Source organism: Colossoma macropomum, unplaced genomic scaffold, assembly GCF_904425465.1.
Source record: "Colossoma macropomum unplaced genomic scaffold, Colossoma_macropomum, whole genome shotgun sequence".
NCBI lineage: Eukaryota > Metazoa > Chordata > Actinopteri > Characiformes > Serrasalmidae > Colossoma > Colossoma macropomum.
This window is the reverse complement of record NW_023494787.1, coordinates 38,828,468-38,844,895: the sequence shown is the minus strand read 5'-3', so window position 1 is coordinate 38,844,895 and position 16,428 is coordinate 38,828,468. Positions and strand designations below refer to the sequence as shown.

Here is a 16,428-nt window from a genome sequence, read left to right as displayed (position 1 = left end):
AAGCATTTGTGAAGGAATGGGTCATTCTAAAGAGCTCACTGAATTCGAGTGTTGCACTGTAATAAGATGCACCATTGCAAGAAGTCAGTTCATGACATTTCTTCCCTTCTAGATCTTCCATGATCAACTGTGAGTGGTATTATTGGAAAGTGGAAGCATTTGGGAACTACAGCAACTCAACCACGAAGTGTCAGACCACGTAAAGTTACAGAGCGGGTTATGTTAAATTTATGTTTTCTTTAACATCTAGGTGTACTTTATTGATCTACTTTTGCTCCAAAATTGATATTTTTTTTTAATGACATCATTTGTTTGAAGGTCAGCAAAATAGCTTTCACTTCACTGCTGAAGAAAAAAATCATAGAAACCATTAAACGTTTCTGTTGGTTTCTGGTGGTGCCCAGTAGTCAGCAATGCTATTGTTGTCCTGATGGGGTTGATAACACAGTGTAAAGGATTCTAATGGCTAAACAGATGTTCTGAGACTGATTCCAGATGGATTTGATCCAGAACTGATCATCAAACTTCAGGACCTGACTTCACTAATGCTCCTGCTTAATACAATCAAATCCTCACAGCAATGTTCCAATATCTAGTATAAAGATTTTCCATAAGAATAGAGGCTGTACATGCAGCAAAAAAGCAACAAATTCCTTATTAATACCCTTATTTTGGAAAAAAAAAAAAGTACAATGTGCAGGTGTGAAAACTTTTGGATAATTGGAGTTGTTATACATCTTTTGTCCGCTTGGGGGCAGCAAGTTTCAAGTGGTCGCAGCAGAAGGAGGAGAAAACTCAAAACAAAAGCGAAAGTGAAGAGTCTCTGTGTTTTCAGCTCGGTTCTGTTTGCTGTGGTGCCAAAAACCGGATAACAAACCGAACTGTATCAGCTGGTAATCTGGAATTGGCTATGGTGAGATTTTGAGCAGAGACTGAGCTCTGAGGATTCACTCTGAATATCAGAGATCAGACATGTAGGCGAGCTCCGCCCAGACGCACTGCGCTCATCCTGCGTATATAATTCCCCTCGTCACGGTGGGGGGATATAGACCACCATCACTGTTGTCAGCGTAAGTGTTCACACCGCTCTACTGCCAGTTTTACAAGAGCACAAAACGTAAGCAGCTCTTATAACCGTTAATCAGCAGTTTGGAAGGTTAAGTAAGATAATGGAGGCATAGTTATATTTTATTAAACAATTATTAATTGTAAAATGTATTAAATAATTATTAAACAGTGTTACAGATTTACTAGTTTAAAAAGAACAGAAATGACCTGGTGTTTTATCTTTTCTTCTTCAGAAAGTTTTTGTGGAGCAGAGCTGTTTGTCATGAGGTGAGCTGCATTTGATATGTTCTTTCTACATCAGAAGGCTGCAGCAGTAGAACACTGTTTCTGTTGCTTAATGAGAATTACTGTATGTACTGTTATTGATGTCATTTTTGGGGTTTTTTCCATCACCATCTAGCCTGCAAGACCAAATTAAGAAGGATTTCCTTCTTCCTGACCTGAGAAAAGGTAAAGTTTGTGAATCTTGGTGCTGCTGAGCTGGCAAACCACAGAGATCTCTGAAATATGAAGACTGTCAATCTGGATATTAAATAGCCTTAATCTGTGCATTTGTTTGTTTAGATGGTGCAGTGAAATATCTCGAGAAGATCAGCAATGTGGTTACGAAATATTGCCATAAGCAGATTGAACTAAAAAAGGTGGAAAAATATAAATTCAGGATTGGACCATTTAAAGGCACATCATACAGAGATGAACCTGACCTTTTAGAGGAGTGGGAGCAGTTCTATCTTCCAGATCACATGAAAATGGAGGTGATCGGGTTTCTGGAGGAGTTCCCGTGTAATGCAGACAGTGCTGAGCTGGTTCATATGGTGTGTGAAGATGGGAGAGTGTTTGCTTATGAAGATGAGCGGCTGCATCTGGTGGCCAACGATCTGAAAGAGCTCTTTGAGCGCGGAGTCCAGTTTCCAGGCGCCAAGTACTACTACCGTGGCCAAAGCTTTGAAGATATGGTGAGAAGGATTACAGACCAAGACAGAAATGATAATGATTTACATACTGCTTCATTTTCATGGTTTGTTATTGATGGTATACATGTGGTCATATTGATAACAAGCTAGAGAAACTTAATAAATCTAAAACAGGGCTACAAGCTAATATCTTAACCTGAGTTGATATAAAGGCAGAAACATAAAGGCATTGGTCAATAAATATTTAATTGATGTTGAATTAATGTTGAGTCAGTTAAACATCTTCAGTAGTCCGTCCACATACATTATACACACATAAACGTAATGTCTAAGATACTATGGATATCTGATGAGTAATGCTTCTTTATGTCACTGTTTAGACAGAAGATGACTGGGAAAAAGTGAAAAAATCTGAAGAAGTGATTGCAAGCACCAGAGAACACCAAGATATGCTTCAGCGCGTGAAGCATTCCTACTTGAGAAACTTGGAGATTATCAAACAGAGACAGCAAGGAGAGGTAAATACAACAATGACCGAGGAAGTTCTCTGTTTCTGACTTGAGAAATAAAAGAAACTCTCAATGTAAAGAATCAGGCAACATCTAAAAAATGTTGTTCCCCAGTTAAATTAGTCTTTACTGTGCCACTGTACTTAGTACAATGAATAAAATTCTTAAACATTTCTGTCCTGAAGGGAGTGTTCTTTTCAGTATGATTATGGCCTCTTTGTGGCTTTGAATCTTTAGTAACTTTAGAGTGCCAGAGTAGGACAGTGATGCTGGTGCACCTAAAGCTGCTGATCACTTGTGTTGCTTTGATGTCAGTCAGGGGATTAGAAAGAATAACTAGAAACTATATGGAAGTCGGACTATTCCTTAAAACAGTGTTTTAATATGATGGTATCATATCAGTTACTAATGGATAGTTGTTTAATGAATTTTTCTATTTTGTTCCTTTTTTATTTCTGTATTTTTCCCTACAGCTGCACCCTGCTGAGATGGAAAGGGATCCGTGTGTACCAGTAACTGTTTTGTGAAAGATGAAGGTGTGGTCCTGACATGGTCTGATTCATGTTTGCTTTAAGAAGTATCAACATTGCAGTCCTCAAAGCAAATAAACACATTTCATTTAATGATGTCTGTTAGCTTAAGCCCTAGTACAGAATGGTAAATTATTATTTACATATACTTTTCTTTGGTTAGAGAGTATATGTGCCATATGAAACCCTACAACTTGCTGTGATGTTCAGAGGCTCATTAAGTCTTTAATTAGCAAAATTGTGTGCATGTCTTGTATATTTGTGTCACAGTCTTTATGGATACATGATGGATAACCATAATGATGAACTGATAATTAAAAGGTAGTAATTCTAACTGCTATGACTACATGGTTCACATAAAAAACAATAAGACAAATAAATGCCACATGACTGCATGATGTGTTTTCATTTTCTATCATTATTTCTTTTTTTGTATTTCTTTCATTTATATTTCTGTCCTAATCACACCTAAACATTTATGCAAGGCCAACACAACACTTCATTTTTGTTACTGCTATGTTAACGATATCTTCTAAATGATTACATCTCTGCACAACAGTGGGTAGGGAGAAATAAAATTCACCAATATTTTCATATTTCACCTCCCACTACCATCGCCTCCGCCAATCATTAACCAAACTCTCCCTAAGAAAACATCTCACTCAGGAATATAGAACAGTACACATAGAAAACTTATGATTTCTAGTTCATGTTAACTGTAAGCTGTGGAAATGATTGTGTAACAGATTAAAATGCTATTAACAACACATGAAAAAGAAAGTTCACTAACACTCACAGTTACAACTTACAACATCAGTTATGCAAGTGATTCATGTTAGGTTGAATGCCAATTATTGGTACTGTATATCTCAGCTATAAAGGGGCTTTTTTTTTTAAATAACAGTAATTTGATGTTTGACTAACATGAGGCAGCCAAGTTCCAAAGAGGTCAAATAGTTGGTGTCTGAATTGCTGGTCACAAAAACTGCTGAAGTGTCACGGAAAACATGCTCCAATTAAAACATCAGTCAAATTACATCAGCAAAGACTAACAGTGTTTTGAATTTAAGGCTGCCATTTGGAAATCAGACTGTCTAAAGAAACATAACCTGGACCATTAAAACATAGAAAATAGATTGTTAGAGGAGTTGTCTTTCATCTCTGTTAGCACTGTGGGCAGCAGAGATTTATAATATAAAATCAGTGAAGTCTACAGACGCTCTGCCATGCAGGTCCATTTAGTCCCTGATGGTAGTTTTAATATTTTATCTGTGCTTGTGTGTTTACTGGCTCAAACAGCTATTGTATATACTGATGCTTTCCAGTATATTTAAAAGTGAAAGAGAAAGTAAATATAGAGCTGACCACTCCTTTTCAGAGAAGTCACAGTCAGCATAAAACGAGCAGCGTCACTTGGCAGCCACTTCACACTGATGTCTGCTTCTGAGATGGCTGAGGTAACACTGCTCTCTTTTCTGCAATCTGTGTTTGATATTGTGCTGCAGCTGGATAATATATATTTAAACTTCTTTAATAGCAGGGACAAAGGAAAAAACTGACAAAAGCAGAGAGGTAAGCCATATTCCTTCAATCAAATTATAGATGTTTACTTGCTTATTGAGATTAGACTATGATGTGGTCACAGGATCATCAGCTACCAACACCTCTGTCCGAACTGGATTTGTTTCTGTTGTGCTGTCACATAATAGATATGTTGTAAAGGGACTCTTAACAGTAGAGAATGCAGCAGCTGGTTTCCCTTCTCCTTTTTGTCTCCTGTGTTTCTAAATATTTTCAACAGGGCAAAGTTGTTACTGACAAAACAAGCTTTCCCCCAAAATGCATTTTTCATCTTCAACAAAGCAACAGAGTTTGTTAGAGAAACTGGCATTCAAGGAAATGATCTTTTGGACCAGGTATGGAACTTCATCTCTCATACTGCCACAATCTTGAAACCTAAAGACACGTTTAGGACTTTGTCAGTATATTACCATTGATTTTCAATATGAGCCAAAATCATATTTGCAAACAGCACAAATATCAACAAATTTGTCGGTAACTACTTATCGTTGTATTCAAAGCTCAGTGAGAATTTATAGGGAATAGGATGCTCTTCCTTTCATTCTTTTGAAAGTTCAGGGATATACACTATATGTCCAAATATAAAGCCCCCAGCATTGGGCTGTGGGACAGTGGAACTTTCTCTCTTAATAGTCTTGATTTCAGGAGAAACATTGAATGAGCAGGTGCCTACAAAATTTTGGACATTTTTTGGCCCTTATTCATCAAAGTTGCATAAAAAGGGAAGACATGACTCAGAGATGAGCCGTGCCCACCCAGAGGAATCATCTGCCTATCCAGTAAAAACGCTATATTTTATTAGTAGTCTTGTATAGTTTCAATTGAGTTTGTATGTTTTGCAAGCTGCATGTTTCTTTTAAGCTACCAGCTCACTTGCTGGCCACTGGTTTAGTCAATAGCCAGCTAACTAGCCAGCACCAGGCTAGCTATAGCTCATTTGTTTCTAGTAACTGGAGTTGGCTTGTTGGGTGGCTCATTAAAAACAGGCACCCTGCAGGCTCCCGAGTGGCACTACTGTCTAAGTGCTGTTGTTAGGAGATTGCAAGTTTTATCCATGGGGATGCTACAGCCATTCATGGCTAGGAGTCCAAGAGAGCACAACTGGCCTTGCTTTCTCTGGTTGGGTTGGATGGCCCCTGCATCATTCAGCACGATGATAGCCAGCTGATGGCAAGCGTGTTCAGCTGCCCAATGACATGGTGGCAGTTGTGTGGCGCTTCAGAGGAAGCCTGTGCTAGCTTTCGCCCTGTTATCATGTGATTCTGGGAGTCCTAACTAGTAGGTGGGAATTGGATATGACTAAACTGGAGAAAAAAACAAGCACCCTCAACCATGGTGCTTGCATTAGTGCAAGATTCAGACACGCCATCTTCCAGCTCTGCCGTCTCTGCTGCTGACATGAAAATTAGTAGTTATCCTAGGCGCCCATTTGAACAAATTGTGAGAAGCTTTAGTACAGGCTGGTACCAGTTTCGACTATGGCTCTGTCCCACATGATGCTTGTTTTTGCATTTCCGGATGAGGACATATTCACAAAACCTGTATACACTAATCAGAAGAGAGCGCTTGAACGAGACGGTGGTTTCCTTAAACATGCCTCTAGAGCGATGTCTGCATGGCAAGGAATACCAGCATCACACAGAGACAGGTGAAAGTATCGTGCAGCTAGTGGGTACAAACCCAGATAGAAAATAATATGTACTCTGTTATGCAAAGTCAGTCAGTTTTTCACTGTGAAAGAGCTAGTAATCATGTTCCAGCCTCCCAGTACCTCATTTACATATTATTTACATGAAACACTCCCTAATTCATGCAGATGTTTCGGTAGGGAGCCAATATAATGATAGCATTCAGCAGCTCATTAGCCAATGGCTGTGCTCATAGGTGGAGCTTGAGGTTGAGCAGTGACTTACTGACCCCCTTACTGACCAAACTTTAAAGTGTTAATATTATGGCGACTAGAAAGAATAAAATTAGAAATATAGTTACGTCTTTGTTTTTTAAGACAGTAGAATGATGTGATTCTGTAGTGTGATTATTTTCCTATTTTTAACAGATTTAAACACTGTATTATTGCAGATAAGATGGTTTCTGGACTAGCTGTGTTTTTTGGCCTGTATCAGGAGTATAAAACAAAAGCACACTGTAATACATCTTTAAATTGAACAACAGTTATGTCATTTGTTTATACCAATGTGCATGTAAAATAAGTACATGTACTTTTGTACTGCATTGCCACATTTTTAGTATTACTGTTTTTTTTTGTTTTTATTCTTATTATTATTGGTATTTTGGTATTATAGATCATATTGATAATAGTTTTGGGTTGCTAACTGCAAATCAAAAAACTTATTAAGGTTGTCAAATGTTTACGCTCAAATTTACATGCATTCCTACCAGATATGAGTAGGATTGTATGGATATGCCAAAGATGAAATTGATGAATAACATAACTGTCAGAAATTGGTGTGCAGATTTGACTGTGCTCAACTTTGATGAATAAGGGCCGCTAAATCTACTTTATTTTAAAAAGAGCAACCGTATCATCTAAGTTTAGCACATCTATTGCACTATAAATGTGACATAAGGCACTGCTGAATTAAGTAGTCAAGTACTTTTATCTCATTTTTTATATTCACATTTAACTGGTTTGGTACTATTACAGATAAATGGCTGTTGATTCAGTCTCTGGTGTTTTTGCTCAGGCTTATGTTGTTTATTTTTTCTAAGATGCTCCACAGCATCTTGTTCTTAGGGAACATTCATGCTGCAAGGTACCCCCCAGAGGTCATCTTTGCGGACGAGGACATATATGATAAAAGCATGTGTGCTTTCCCTACACCATTCACCAGATACAGAGAAGATGTACCTCAGCGGACACCTTTCTCTTACTTTCTGGAATTGGTGAGTGAAATCTTCCGAAACCTTAGAATGTAACAGCAGAAATAATAAAAGCTTCACAACCTCATTACCAATAAATGATTTATTCCTAACTTTGGCATTAGTATATTTTTACTGTTTCCACATTTTCTGTTCTTTTTTCTAGATTGTAAGATACTGCGGTGAACACGAAGAAGAAGTGAAAGCTATACTTCGTGAAATATTGAGGGGATGTAAAAAGTCCGACATTCAATACCCCTTGATTTCATCTGTCATTTCCATCTGTCAAGTGTCCAATAAGAGGTACTATGGGGGGTCTCTGACCTGTCCAGGTGAAATAGAGAGAGAGATCATGACTGCTGTGTCCTGCCTGCATGTTTGGCATCCCTATGTTTCATCCGCTGTTTTGGGTGTGTTTCCTGAAGACACAACTGAGCCCAGGTTTCCAGATGGTGCCATAACACTGCCAGATTCAGTTGTGTGTAGGGCCTTTGACATAGAGAACCTCAGCGAGGTGAAACCTCCTTGTGAGCGCTGCCATGAGCTTTATTCTCTTCCCAATCACACAAATAACAGAAATAACCCTGGCAACTGTGCTGAAACAGAGGCAATAAGTAACCTCCTTGTAAATGAGGAAGGGGTCACCGACGAGACTCAAATGAAACAAGTTATTGTTGCAAGAGATGAGGTTGAGAAGAGAATGAGTGCCCATTTCAACATTAAAATGAATGACAGGATGTCAGGAAGGTCACCGGAAAATCAAGACAGTTATGACATCAAAAGAAAATATGTTTATAACTCCAAGGCAAGCTCATGTTAGAATATTCCATAGTTGATTGATTTGAAATATCTCAGTAAGGAAAGAAATGTAAGATGCCCTTAATCAGCTTCAGGACAAGTAAATAACAGTTCTTACGACACAAAATGCCTGCATAGATATCAAATGTATTTTTGTTCTGTGTGAAGCTGTACAGAATAAAAATAATAAATCATTCTTGTATGCTCATTTGCATGTTTATTTCCTTGAAAAATCAGTCTCTTACTTGTTTTTACATGTAGAAAAATAGGGTGGCACTCAGCACTGATCTGGAAACAGGCAGTGTTCTTTAATTTTACTTGGGTGGAGGCGTGTGTCAGGGACATTTACAGGTCAACTCTGAACAGTATGTTTCAAAACCTGTTATGATGACTGCATTAAAACACTATCAACCATGTCTTAAAAGCCCTGCAAGATGAAATTTCAAAACCAATTTTGTTTCTAGAATTTAGATGTTTACTTTAGTCCTTCAGAGTATTACAGCAATGAGGGACGCTTACTTTCAGCAAAGTCATTCATACTCTAACCTAAACCATCCATCTTGAAACTTAACATGAGTTATGACTGAGATACAATACGCCTATTTTAGATGAAGTCTGGCTCTTTTCCTATCCCAGCAGGAGCCTACGAGACAGTCAGCCTAGATTTCATTTTAACCATCCATTAAAACTTTACAGCTGAATATCACAGATAGTTATTTAGGAAGTACAATGAGCAATAGCACTAAACCTGACCTTCCTGCTTAAGTGGACATTTTCAGCACCACTATGAGTTACAAAGAAAAGGTAACTAATATCATGATTCTCTTTGTTTGAGTGCTCTACACAAGCTCCACACACACTCATTCTACATGCATCATTGCTTCAATGACATGTAAGAGCAGCCACTGATTCCACTGTCCCTAGATATATGCCTTTTTCCTCAACATAAATTTTGCCATTATATATCTCATATGGAGCATGGCATCTCTGTCTTAGTGTAACCCTGAAGTAGAATATAACTTGTACCTTTGGGGATCCATGTGTAGAGCTGTGAAGTAGAGTTTAGTTTCATAAAACATGTTTCAATTAAAGATAAACTGTTCAGGCCTTAAAGGATGCAATTTTTATACAAATATTTCCTTATAACTTCACTTAATCGGCCAAGATTAGTCCACGAGATATACACTATATGGACAAAAGTATTGGGACAACCCTCCTAATACTTAAGTTCAGGTGTGTCAGCCACACACATCACTAACAGAAGGATAAAATTAAGCACATAGGTGCCAAGTGCTAAAGCACACAGTGGCTATCCTCTGTTTAATGATTCACTAAACAGTTCCAAGTTGCCTCTGGAACCAACATCAAAAGCAAAAGAACTGCGCGTAAGGAGCTTCACATAATGGGTTTCCATGGCTGAGCAGCTTCACACAAGCCTAATGCACAAAGCCAAGCGTCAGGAAGGAATGGTGTAAAGCACACTGCCACTGGACTCTGGAGCAGTAGTACAGTGTTCTGTAGAGTGACGAATCACGCTTCTCTATCTGGCAGTCTGATGGACGAGTCTGGGTTTGATGAATGCCAAGAAAACATTAACTGCCTGACTGCCTTGAGCCAACTGTAAAGTTTGGTGGAGGAGGGATCATACTATGGAGTTGTTTTTCAGGGGTTGACCTAGACCCCTTAGTTCCAGTGAAGGGAAATCTTAATGCTTCAGCGTACCAAGACATTTTGGACAATTGTGTGCATCCAACTTTGTGGGAACAGTTTGGTGAAGACCCTTTTCTGTTCCAGCATGACCATCAAACACCTTTGGGATGAACTAGAACAGAGATTGTGAACCAGGCCCTCTCATCCAACATCAGTGTCTGACCTCACAAATGCTCTTCTGGATGAGTGGGGAAAAACTCCCACAGACAAAAATATCTTGTAGAAAGCTTCTCAGAAGAGTGAAAGTTGATATAGCTGCAAATGCGGGACCAACTCCATGTTAATACCTATGGATTTAGAATGGGATATCATAAAAGCTCTTGTAGGTGTAATGTGTAGGTGTCTCAATACTCACACAAACCCACACAAAGACATGGCTGGGCCCCTGAAAAGTTACCATTTTGCTGCTGTCTGTTGTGATCTCCATTTTTGAGTTTTTCAGTTTTTAACATAATTTGAAAATACCCGTTTTCCTTTACATTGTGTGTAAACTGCATGATGAATGGACCAACAGAAATGTCCCAAAATTACTTTGAAAAAAAGATGGTTCCATTGACTTACATTAAAAGTAGAGTATGTTTTTTCCTTCACCTGTAAAGTTCTCATTTTGGAGATATAAGGTTTTGTTCCAACAACAGCGATTTGATAATGTGTTTTGTGTGATCCAATTTGACTGATCAGCAAGATGATGGCTACGACTTTAAAATGCTAATATTAATTAACTTCATTTTTGATATGTGTTTGGGGATATACACATGGGTCATATTAGAATTTCAAAGGTGGGCTGCACCAATTTTTTTACACTGGTGTCAACAGTGTAAGAACAATATTGCTCAGTTAATGTTCACTTTATTTTTTTTAATTCCTGGGTATACACTCTGATCTGCTTTGGCTCCAATACTGATAATGTGTTTTCATATGACACTTGTGTGAAAGCCAGCTTTCACTTTTTGCCTGTGATCAGATTGTTTTCAGAACTATTAACAAGGCTGTTAGGAGCAGCAAATGTGGGTTTATATGCACCAATGCCTAAGACTCAATTTAGCCCACCATATCAGAAGTCTGTACTTATCTGGTCATGTCTTTATGCTTCACAGGTCTTCTTCTTATACAAGGTTTATTTAAAGAGACTGTTAAGAGACAGTGAATGTGGGTTCCTAGGCAACAATGCCTAAGGCCCCAAAAGGCTCACCATGTCAGAAGTCTGAAATAATCTGATCATGTCTTTCTTGCTTCTCTACACTTCACTACTCTTCTGATTGTACTTTTCTATTTTTTGTTATCTCTTCTGTGCAATGTCTTTTTTCAGAACTCCCTTGTGTTACTATGCAAAGTAAAGAATGCAAGGTGAAGTGAAGCCTTCAAAATGAGTAAAAAAAGAAAAATCCACTGAAGAGAAGGATCTGGGGTGGCTTCTGGTTAAGATGCTGTTGTGAGAATAATAACTCAGTTATTCAAAGATCCAGAGATGTCAGACCACCACAGAGTGAAACTACAGGAAAGTCCATTGTTTCTTAAGTGGTGTCAGAAGTAGAATCTGACAACTTTGGACTTTGGACAACTGAGGGACTTTGAGACCCCTGAAAGCCTCAAATCAAAATTGTGGGATGTCTCTGAAAATAAACTTTAATAGCATATTATGGCAATTGGGACTACTGGGAAAACAGAAGCTCAAAGTTACAGTGCTTTATTTTTGTTTATTTTGCCTTTGGCATGTAATTTCTGACTTTGGTGGTCTTAACTAACTTGTAACAGTGGAACAAGCGAGGGGGCAGAATGCAGTTGTGAGTTACATTTATTGCAGTCCAGGTAACAACAGAAGTAAATGTCAAGCAGAGACAAACAATACTGTGGGCTTCATGAGCAAAACAACAGAATAACTAGGAAAGATGAGGAACCAATTAATGAAACCGCTTGTAGTCTGTAATTTGTCTTAAAATGCAGAACAAACAACAAGAGAAATAAGCAGTGCAGGGCAAAGAAAAAGGTGATACAAAAACTTTATATACACAATGAATACTGACTAGAAATACCTGGGGTAATGATAAGTGGGAGGAATTAAAACATAGACAGAGACAAGAACTGGAACATGAATGCTGCATGTGGACTGGGGACTGGACATGGACTTGGGACAGGACATAGGCCAATGACAGGAGGTAGCTGGGGACAGAAGTGGGACCACAGCCCTGGGGCATGAACCATTGACTGTGTGTGGTTTTCTGATGTCTTGCTTTCTTGTTTTTCTCTCTTTTGTTCCACCTATCCTTCTACTGTACTAGGTAGAGCTTGGAGTCTTCTGATTGGTTGCAGCACAGGGTGTTCCAATTATACAAAGGCCAGAGGAAAGCAAAATGGTGGTTGGCTGCTTTGGTTGTTGTGTTTGTGCCATCCACCATCCTGCTGACCAGATTAAATACCACACTTCTGACTAGCTTCCCTTAGCCATTACTTGTAATCGTGCATAATGCAACGCAAGTAAGGAGGTGTGCTCTGTTCTGTTGTTTTGCTTTTCCTGGTTTGGTTCAGGGAGACAGGTTAGTAAATTGTAAATTTCTTTGATTCTAGATAGGTTAGTTGGTTTCTAGCTGGTTTTGGGCATTAGCTATCCCCCCAAAACCGTTTCTTAATAAATCATACTATATTGCATCTAATCAATAGATGGCATAACATAAACAGCTTTCCCCCAAATCTTGGCAATTCAAGTCTGTTTGATGAAAGAAATAGATGTTGAAATGTTGCCATCTTATCTGGGTTCATGGTGTCGTGGTCTTGCTTTTTTTATGTGTGACCTCTTTGTTTGAAACCCCTAGACCTATGAGGTTGTAAAATCAGTTGGCCCTAGACTGGGTTGGAACAGCATTAAGGCACTAGAGAGACCAGGCAGCTGGCACCAGAACATCTAGGGACCAGGAACATGAACTGTCTTGGGGACCTGAACTGGTTGAGGGACATTTATTATAAGTACACAGAAGGCCACACAGACACATAGTCTGGGGGGCTGGGCAAACATAAGAGACTGAAACATCATCTGGTCAGGCTTCAGCGGGGGGTGCAGGCTGAATTGAGGTCCCAAGAGCGGATGCAGGTTGAGCGGTGGCAGTGTCAAGCTGGTTGTAATTTTCTGGGTGTAACTTCTGGACTGATGTGCCAACTGGTCATTTTCACTAAGAAACAAAATGTTATTCATATACTATTTTTTCTAAGTTATGGTAACTAAAGTAGGCTAGGTCATTACTAGGTTAAGCACAGCTGGACACGGTGCCAGTGTGGTAGAGTGACTTGGGTTTCATCAGAAAAAAGTATATCAGAGTGGGACAAAGTGCAGCAGCAAGCAAACTTTACCTTTATATGTATGAACATTGTGTGATTTGCTGATAATGCATGCAAAAAAGTAAACATATTTTACTCAGAATGAGTTTAGAAACAGCTGTCGATTTTTTCACTTATGTACGGTTAGAAATGTCATTTTCTTATTTTATTATGTACTTGGTTGCCACCTTGTGTGATAATGTTACTAAGGTTCAATCCTATTTCTTATTTTTACCCCTACCCCTTTTGTTTAAGTGTCACTTTATAACTTAGTTTCAAGGGTTAGTGGTTGAAATGTTCCCTGCACAATGGGACAATCCAACAACTCAAATAAAAAAGAACATAACCTTATTAACTGGCTACTAGCTCTGTAGGTGACCCTGCCAGTCTGCAGTGATAGCAGAGAAGCGGTAAAGTTTAGCAAGTTTAGTCTTTAGGTAAATTCAGGGAATCATATGTCTTCAAAGAGGGGGGAGGAGACAGTTATTTATTATTGCCCACCCCTAATTCGTTAGTGATACGAAGCTGAAGTCAGCTATTTGCTAGCTTCATGTTCGAATTTTCCTGTTCCACCTTAAATGCAGCAGCAGTTTGAGGCGCCAGAATGTAACCTGTTAAGTTGGAACAGGAAATTTTGCTATCTAGCTAGACATCAGCATACCACTAGCAATTTTTATGTGTGTTATGAAGAAAAGGACCATACACATTGAAATTACATTAAACTAAGATGGCACAATGGTTATCATAATTTTTTAATGGAGAAAATACTTAAATTTGTGGGTTTCTTTTAGTCATACCAGACCAGAAACTAGGGTCCGGCGTACCAGTAGCACAGGGCTGAAGCAGTATATACCCCCCAAAATCTTCCATCACCTTTCTCGGCTGTGCCATTAAGTCTTTTACAGCGTGTTCAGTCACCAGGTGCTGGAAAATGTGATATAACTAGAGCTGAGGCACCAGTTTCTTTGGAGGGTTGTGCTGTAGCTACTTAGTTCACCTGGCTAAACTCCTCCCCTAGATACAGATTGTACAATCGTAGTTTACCAACTGTAACCAGGCTCAGCACCGCTACAGTGAATGAATTGGTAGCCAGCTGGTACAGCAGCACTAATACCCCCCACCCAAAAATATGGTGAGGTATTTTACACAATTGATGGGACAGAGTGCCAGAATCACCTGCAGTAAGTAATACCTTGTTCTTTATTATTCTGCATATTCTCCAGAACACAATATTGTGACCAGCAAGACCTGATATGGACCAATGCCAAGCAAATAAAATGCCCCTAAAAGCAGACTAGATGGAGAATATCCAAACCAGAAGAAATTATATGTGCTAAAGTCTATGTTCTGCCCATAGTTCTTTACTGTCTTTATTATCTATCACAAAAATTAGATTACTTGGCACTGCCTGAAGTCTGTTACTGCAGACTGTTAATGGAGACTTCTCCTGTGGAATACTGCAGAATTCTGAAACCCAACCCTTCAGCATTACAGATTCAGAATCAGTAGGCGCCCCCAACAGCAGTGACTCAGCTAAATGGCGCCTGTGAACACTATGGGGAGTATTTCAAAAGCTAAGATTCATATTCTGCCTCTGTGGGTAAAAGCACATTTTTCTCTTTCATATAATACCATAAAACAATTCAGAATATATTACAAGCAATCAAGTAAAAGTGTGCATAAAGGGACATGAAAGGAGTATAAATGCTTCCAATATCTGTTTATTTGGATGAGCTGTGAAAGAAATCTATGAAAATGCAGCTTTATGCAGTGATGCAGTGTGGAATAACAGTATGAAATACTCATTGTTATCTCAAGTTCATCACTTGCTAAGGTGTCACTAGGCCACTGCTGTGGTGTCCCAGATGGTTGCTACGTTGTTGCTAGTTCATTGCTGTGGGGTTCCAGGTGGTTGCTAATGTGTCACTAGGCTACAGCTGTGATGTCACAGATGGTTGTTAAGGTGTTGCTTGGCTATTACTACGTTATCCATGGTGGTGGCTACCATGCACCACACTTATATGTGTGTGCATGTATGTGAGTCTGTATGTAATGTCTATGAAGGTCAGTGTGAGAGATTTTCTTTGATACATCATTTGTAGACGTCATAAAGATTTGTAATTGTAAACTGTAATTGTTTGAATTTTCTGCATTCATTTTCTATGGGGACAAAATGTGTTTGAACCAATGTTGCACCAAAACTGCGATTGGGCATGCAAAGTTTTGAGCTTGAAAACGTCTCGTTTGAATTTTCTCATTTCACCCTAAATGGAGCAGCAGTATCACTGCTGGCCTATTTAAGATGAAATGAAAAAAAAATTAGCTAGCTAGCTACCAAGACAATTAGCGATTTTTTATGCTTGCTATGAAGAAAGGACCATGATACATTTAAACAACATTAAACTAAGATAATACAATGATTATTGTTATTTTCTAACAATGTTCACATTTTTGGGTTTCTTTAGTCGCTCGCGCAGCCATCTTGCCGGTTTTTCGTTTTTTTTCTTATAACACTGTTTGGAGTGAGCCTCTGAAAAACCTTCATTTGGAGGGCCATGTAGCCCTACCCCTCTATCTCAACAAAAATCGGGACACCCTACTCCTAGACGTGAACAGGCAAACAGAGAGCTAATGGCTAAGTGGTAGGGGTGAATGGTGAAATAAGATTAGGCCTTACTTTTCACATTGTCTAAAACATCATCTGTGAATGGCCACAACAAAATCCCAATGACAGTCAGGGTCAGGGTTACACATTCGATGGCTGGTCATTCATCTAATGTTTATACCTGCAGTGGATTGTGTAAGTATTTTAAGTTTCCCCAGGCCTTGTGGTCTGAGGCCCCTCCCTCACCACCACCCAGAGACCCCTGGGTACTGTCCCTACTAGCCCAGTCAGAAGTTCATCTCTGTTTATGGGGCTTTTGATGATGAGTGGTGTATGGATTGACTTTGAGAAGTGATCATAATATCTAAATATCACCACTGTTTTCTTTCAGCAACTGTCTGAAATAGAATGCGTCTTTAATTCTGAAAAATGATTGCAGCTTATAAATGCATAGGATAGGAATGTCCCATCTGTCTTCATACTGTACAATGGCAGATCATTTGGAGTTATTTCAGTGAATTAAA

At 38.9% G+C, this 16,428-nt stretch overlaps 2 protein-coding genes across 3 annotated transcripts; both read left to right on the top strand.

Annotated features, from left to right (window-relative positions):
• Positions 1 to 793: 793 nt before the first annotated feature.
• LOC118806019 lies at positions 794 to 3,096 on the top strand. 2 transcript variants are annotated; one of them, XM_036567260.1, is made up of 6 exons: positions 794 to 1,070; positions 1,302 to 1,335; positions 1,469 to 1,518; positions 1,633 to 2,024; positions 2,363 to 2,500; positions 2,965 to 3,096. In XM_036567260.1, the coding sequence occupies exons 2-6, from the start codon at positions 1,331 to 1,333 to the stop codon at positions 3,016 to 3,018; spliced, it is 639 nt and encodes a 212-aa protein (XP_036423153.1). In that variant the 5' UTR covers positions 794 to 1,070; positions 1,302 to 1,330; the 3' UTR covers positions 3,019 to 3,096. The 2 variants fall into 2 exon arrangements, with proteins under 2 accessions (XP_036423153.1, XP_036423154.1); XM_036567261.1 differs by having other exon boundaries at positions 794 to 1,117.
• Positions 3,097 to 4,423: 1,327 nt separating this feature from the next.
• LOC118805114 lies at positions 4,424 to 8,488 on the top strand. Its single transcript, XM_036565720.1, has 5 exons — positions 4,424 to 4,478; positions 4,559 to 4,593; positions 4,823 to 4,937; positions 7,333 to 7,506; positions 7,649 to 8,488. Exons 1-5 carry the CDS (start codon positions 4,455 to 4,457, stop codon positions 8,300 to 8,302), a joined length of 1,002 nt encoding a protein of 333 aa, XP_036421613.1. The 5' UTR covers positions 4,424 to 4,454; the 3' UTR covers positions 8,303 to 8,488.
• The last annotated feature ends 7,940 nt before the right edge of the window (positions 8,489 to 16,428 follow it).

Bases quoted from the DNA above. Each gene is read 5' to 3' on its own strand.
- LOC118806019 (XM_036567260.1), top strand. The intron at 1,519-1,632 runs GTAAAGTTTGTG...TTGTTTGTTTAG, and splicing joins TCTTCCTGACCTGAGAAAAG to ATGGTGCAGTGAAATATCTC. The intron at 2,501-2,964 runs GTAAATACAACA...TTTTCCCTACAG, and splicing joins AACAGAGACAGCAAGGAGAG to CTGCACCCTGCTGAGATGGA.
- LOC118805114 (XM_036565720.1), top strand. From the start codon at position 4,455: ATGTCTGCTTCTGAGATGGCTGAG. The intron at 4,479-4,558 runs GTAACACTGCTC...CTTCTTTAATAG, and splicing joins CTGCTTCTGAGATGGCTGAG to CAGGGACAAAGGAAAAAACT. The intron at 7,507-7,648 runs GTGAGTGAAATC...TCTTTTTTCTAG, and splicing joins TCTCTTACTTTCTGGAATTG to ATTGTAAGATACTGCGGTGA.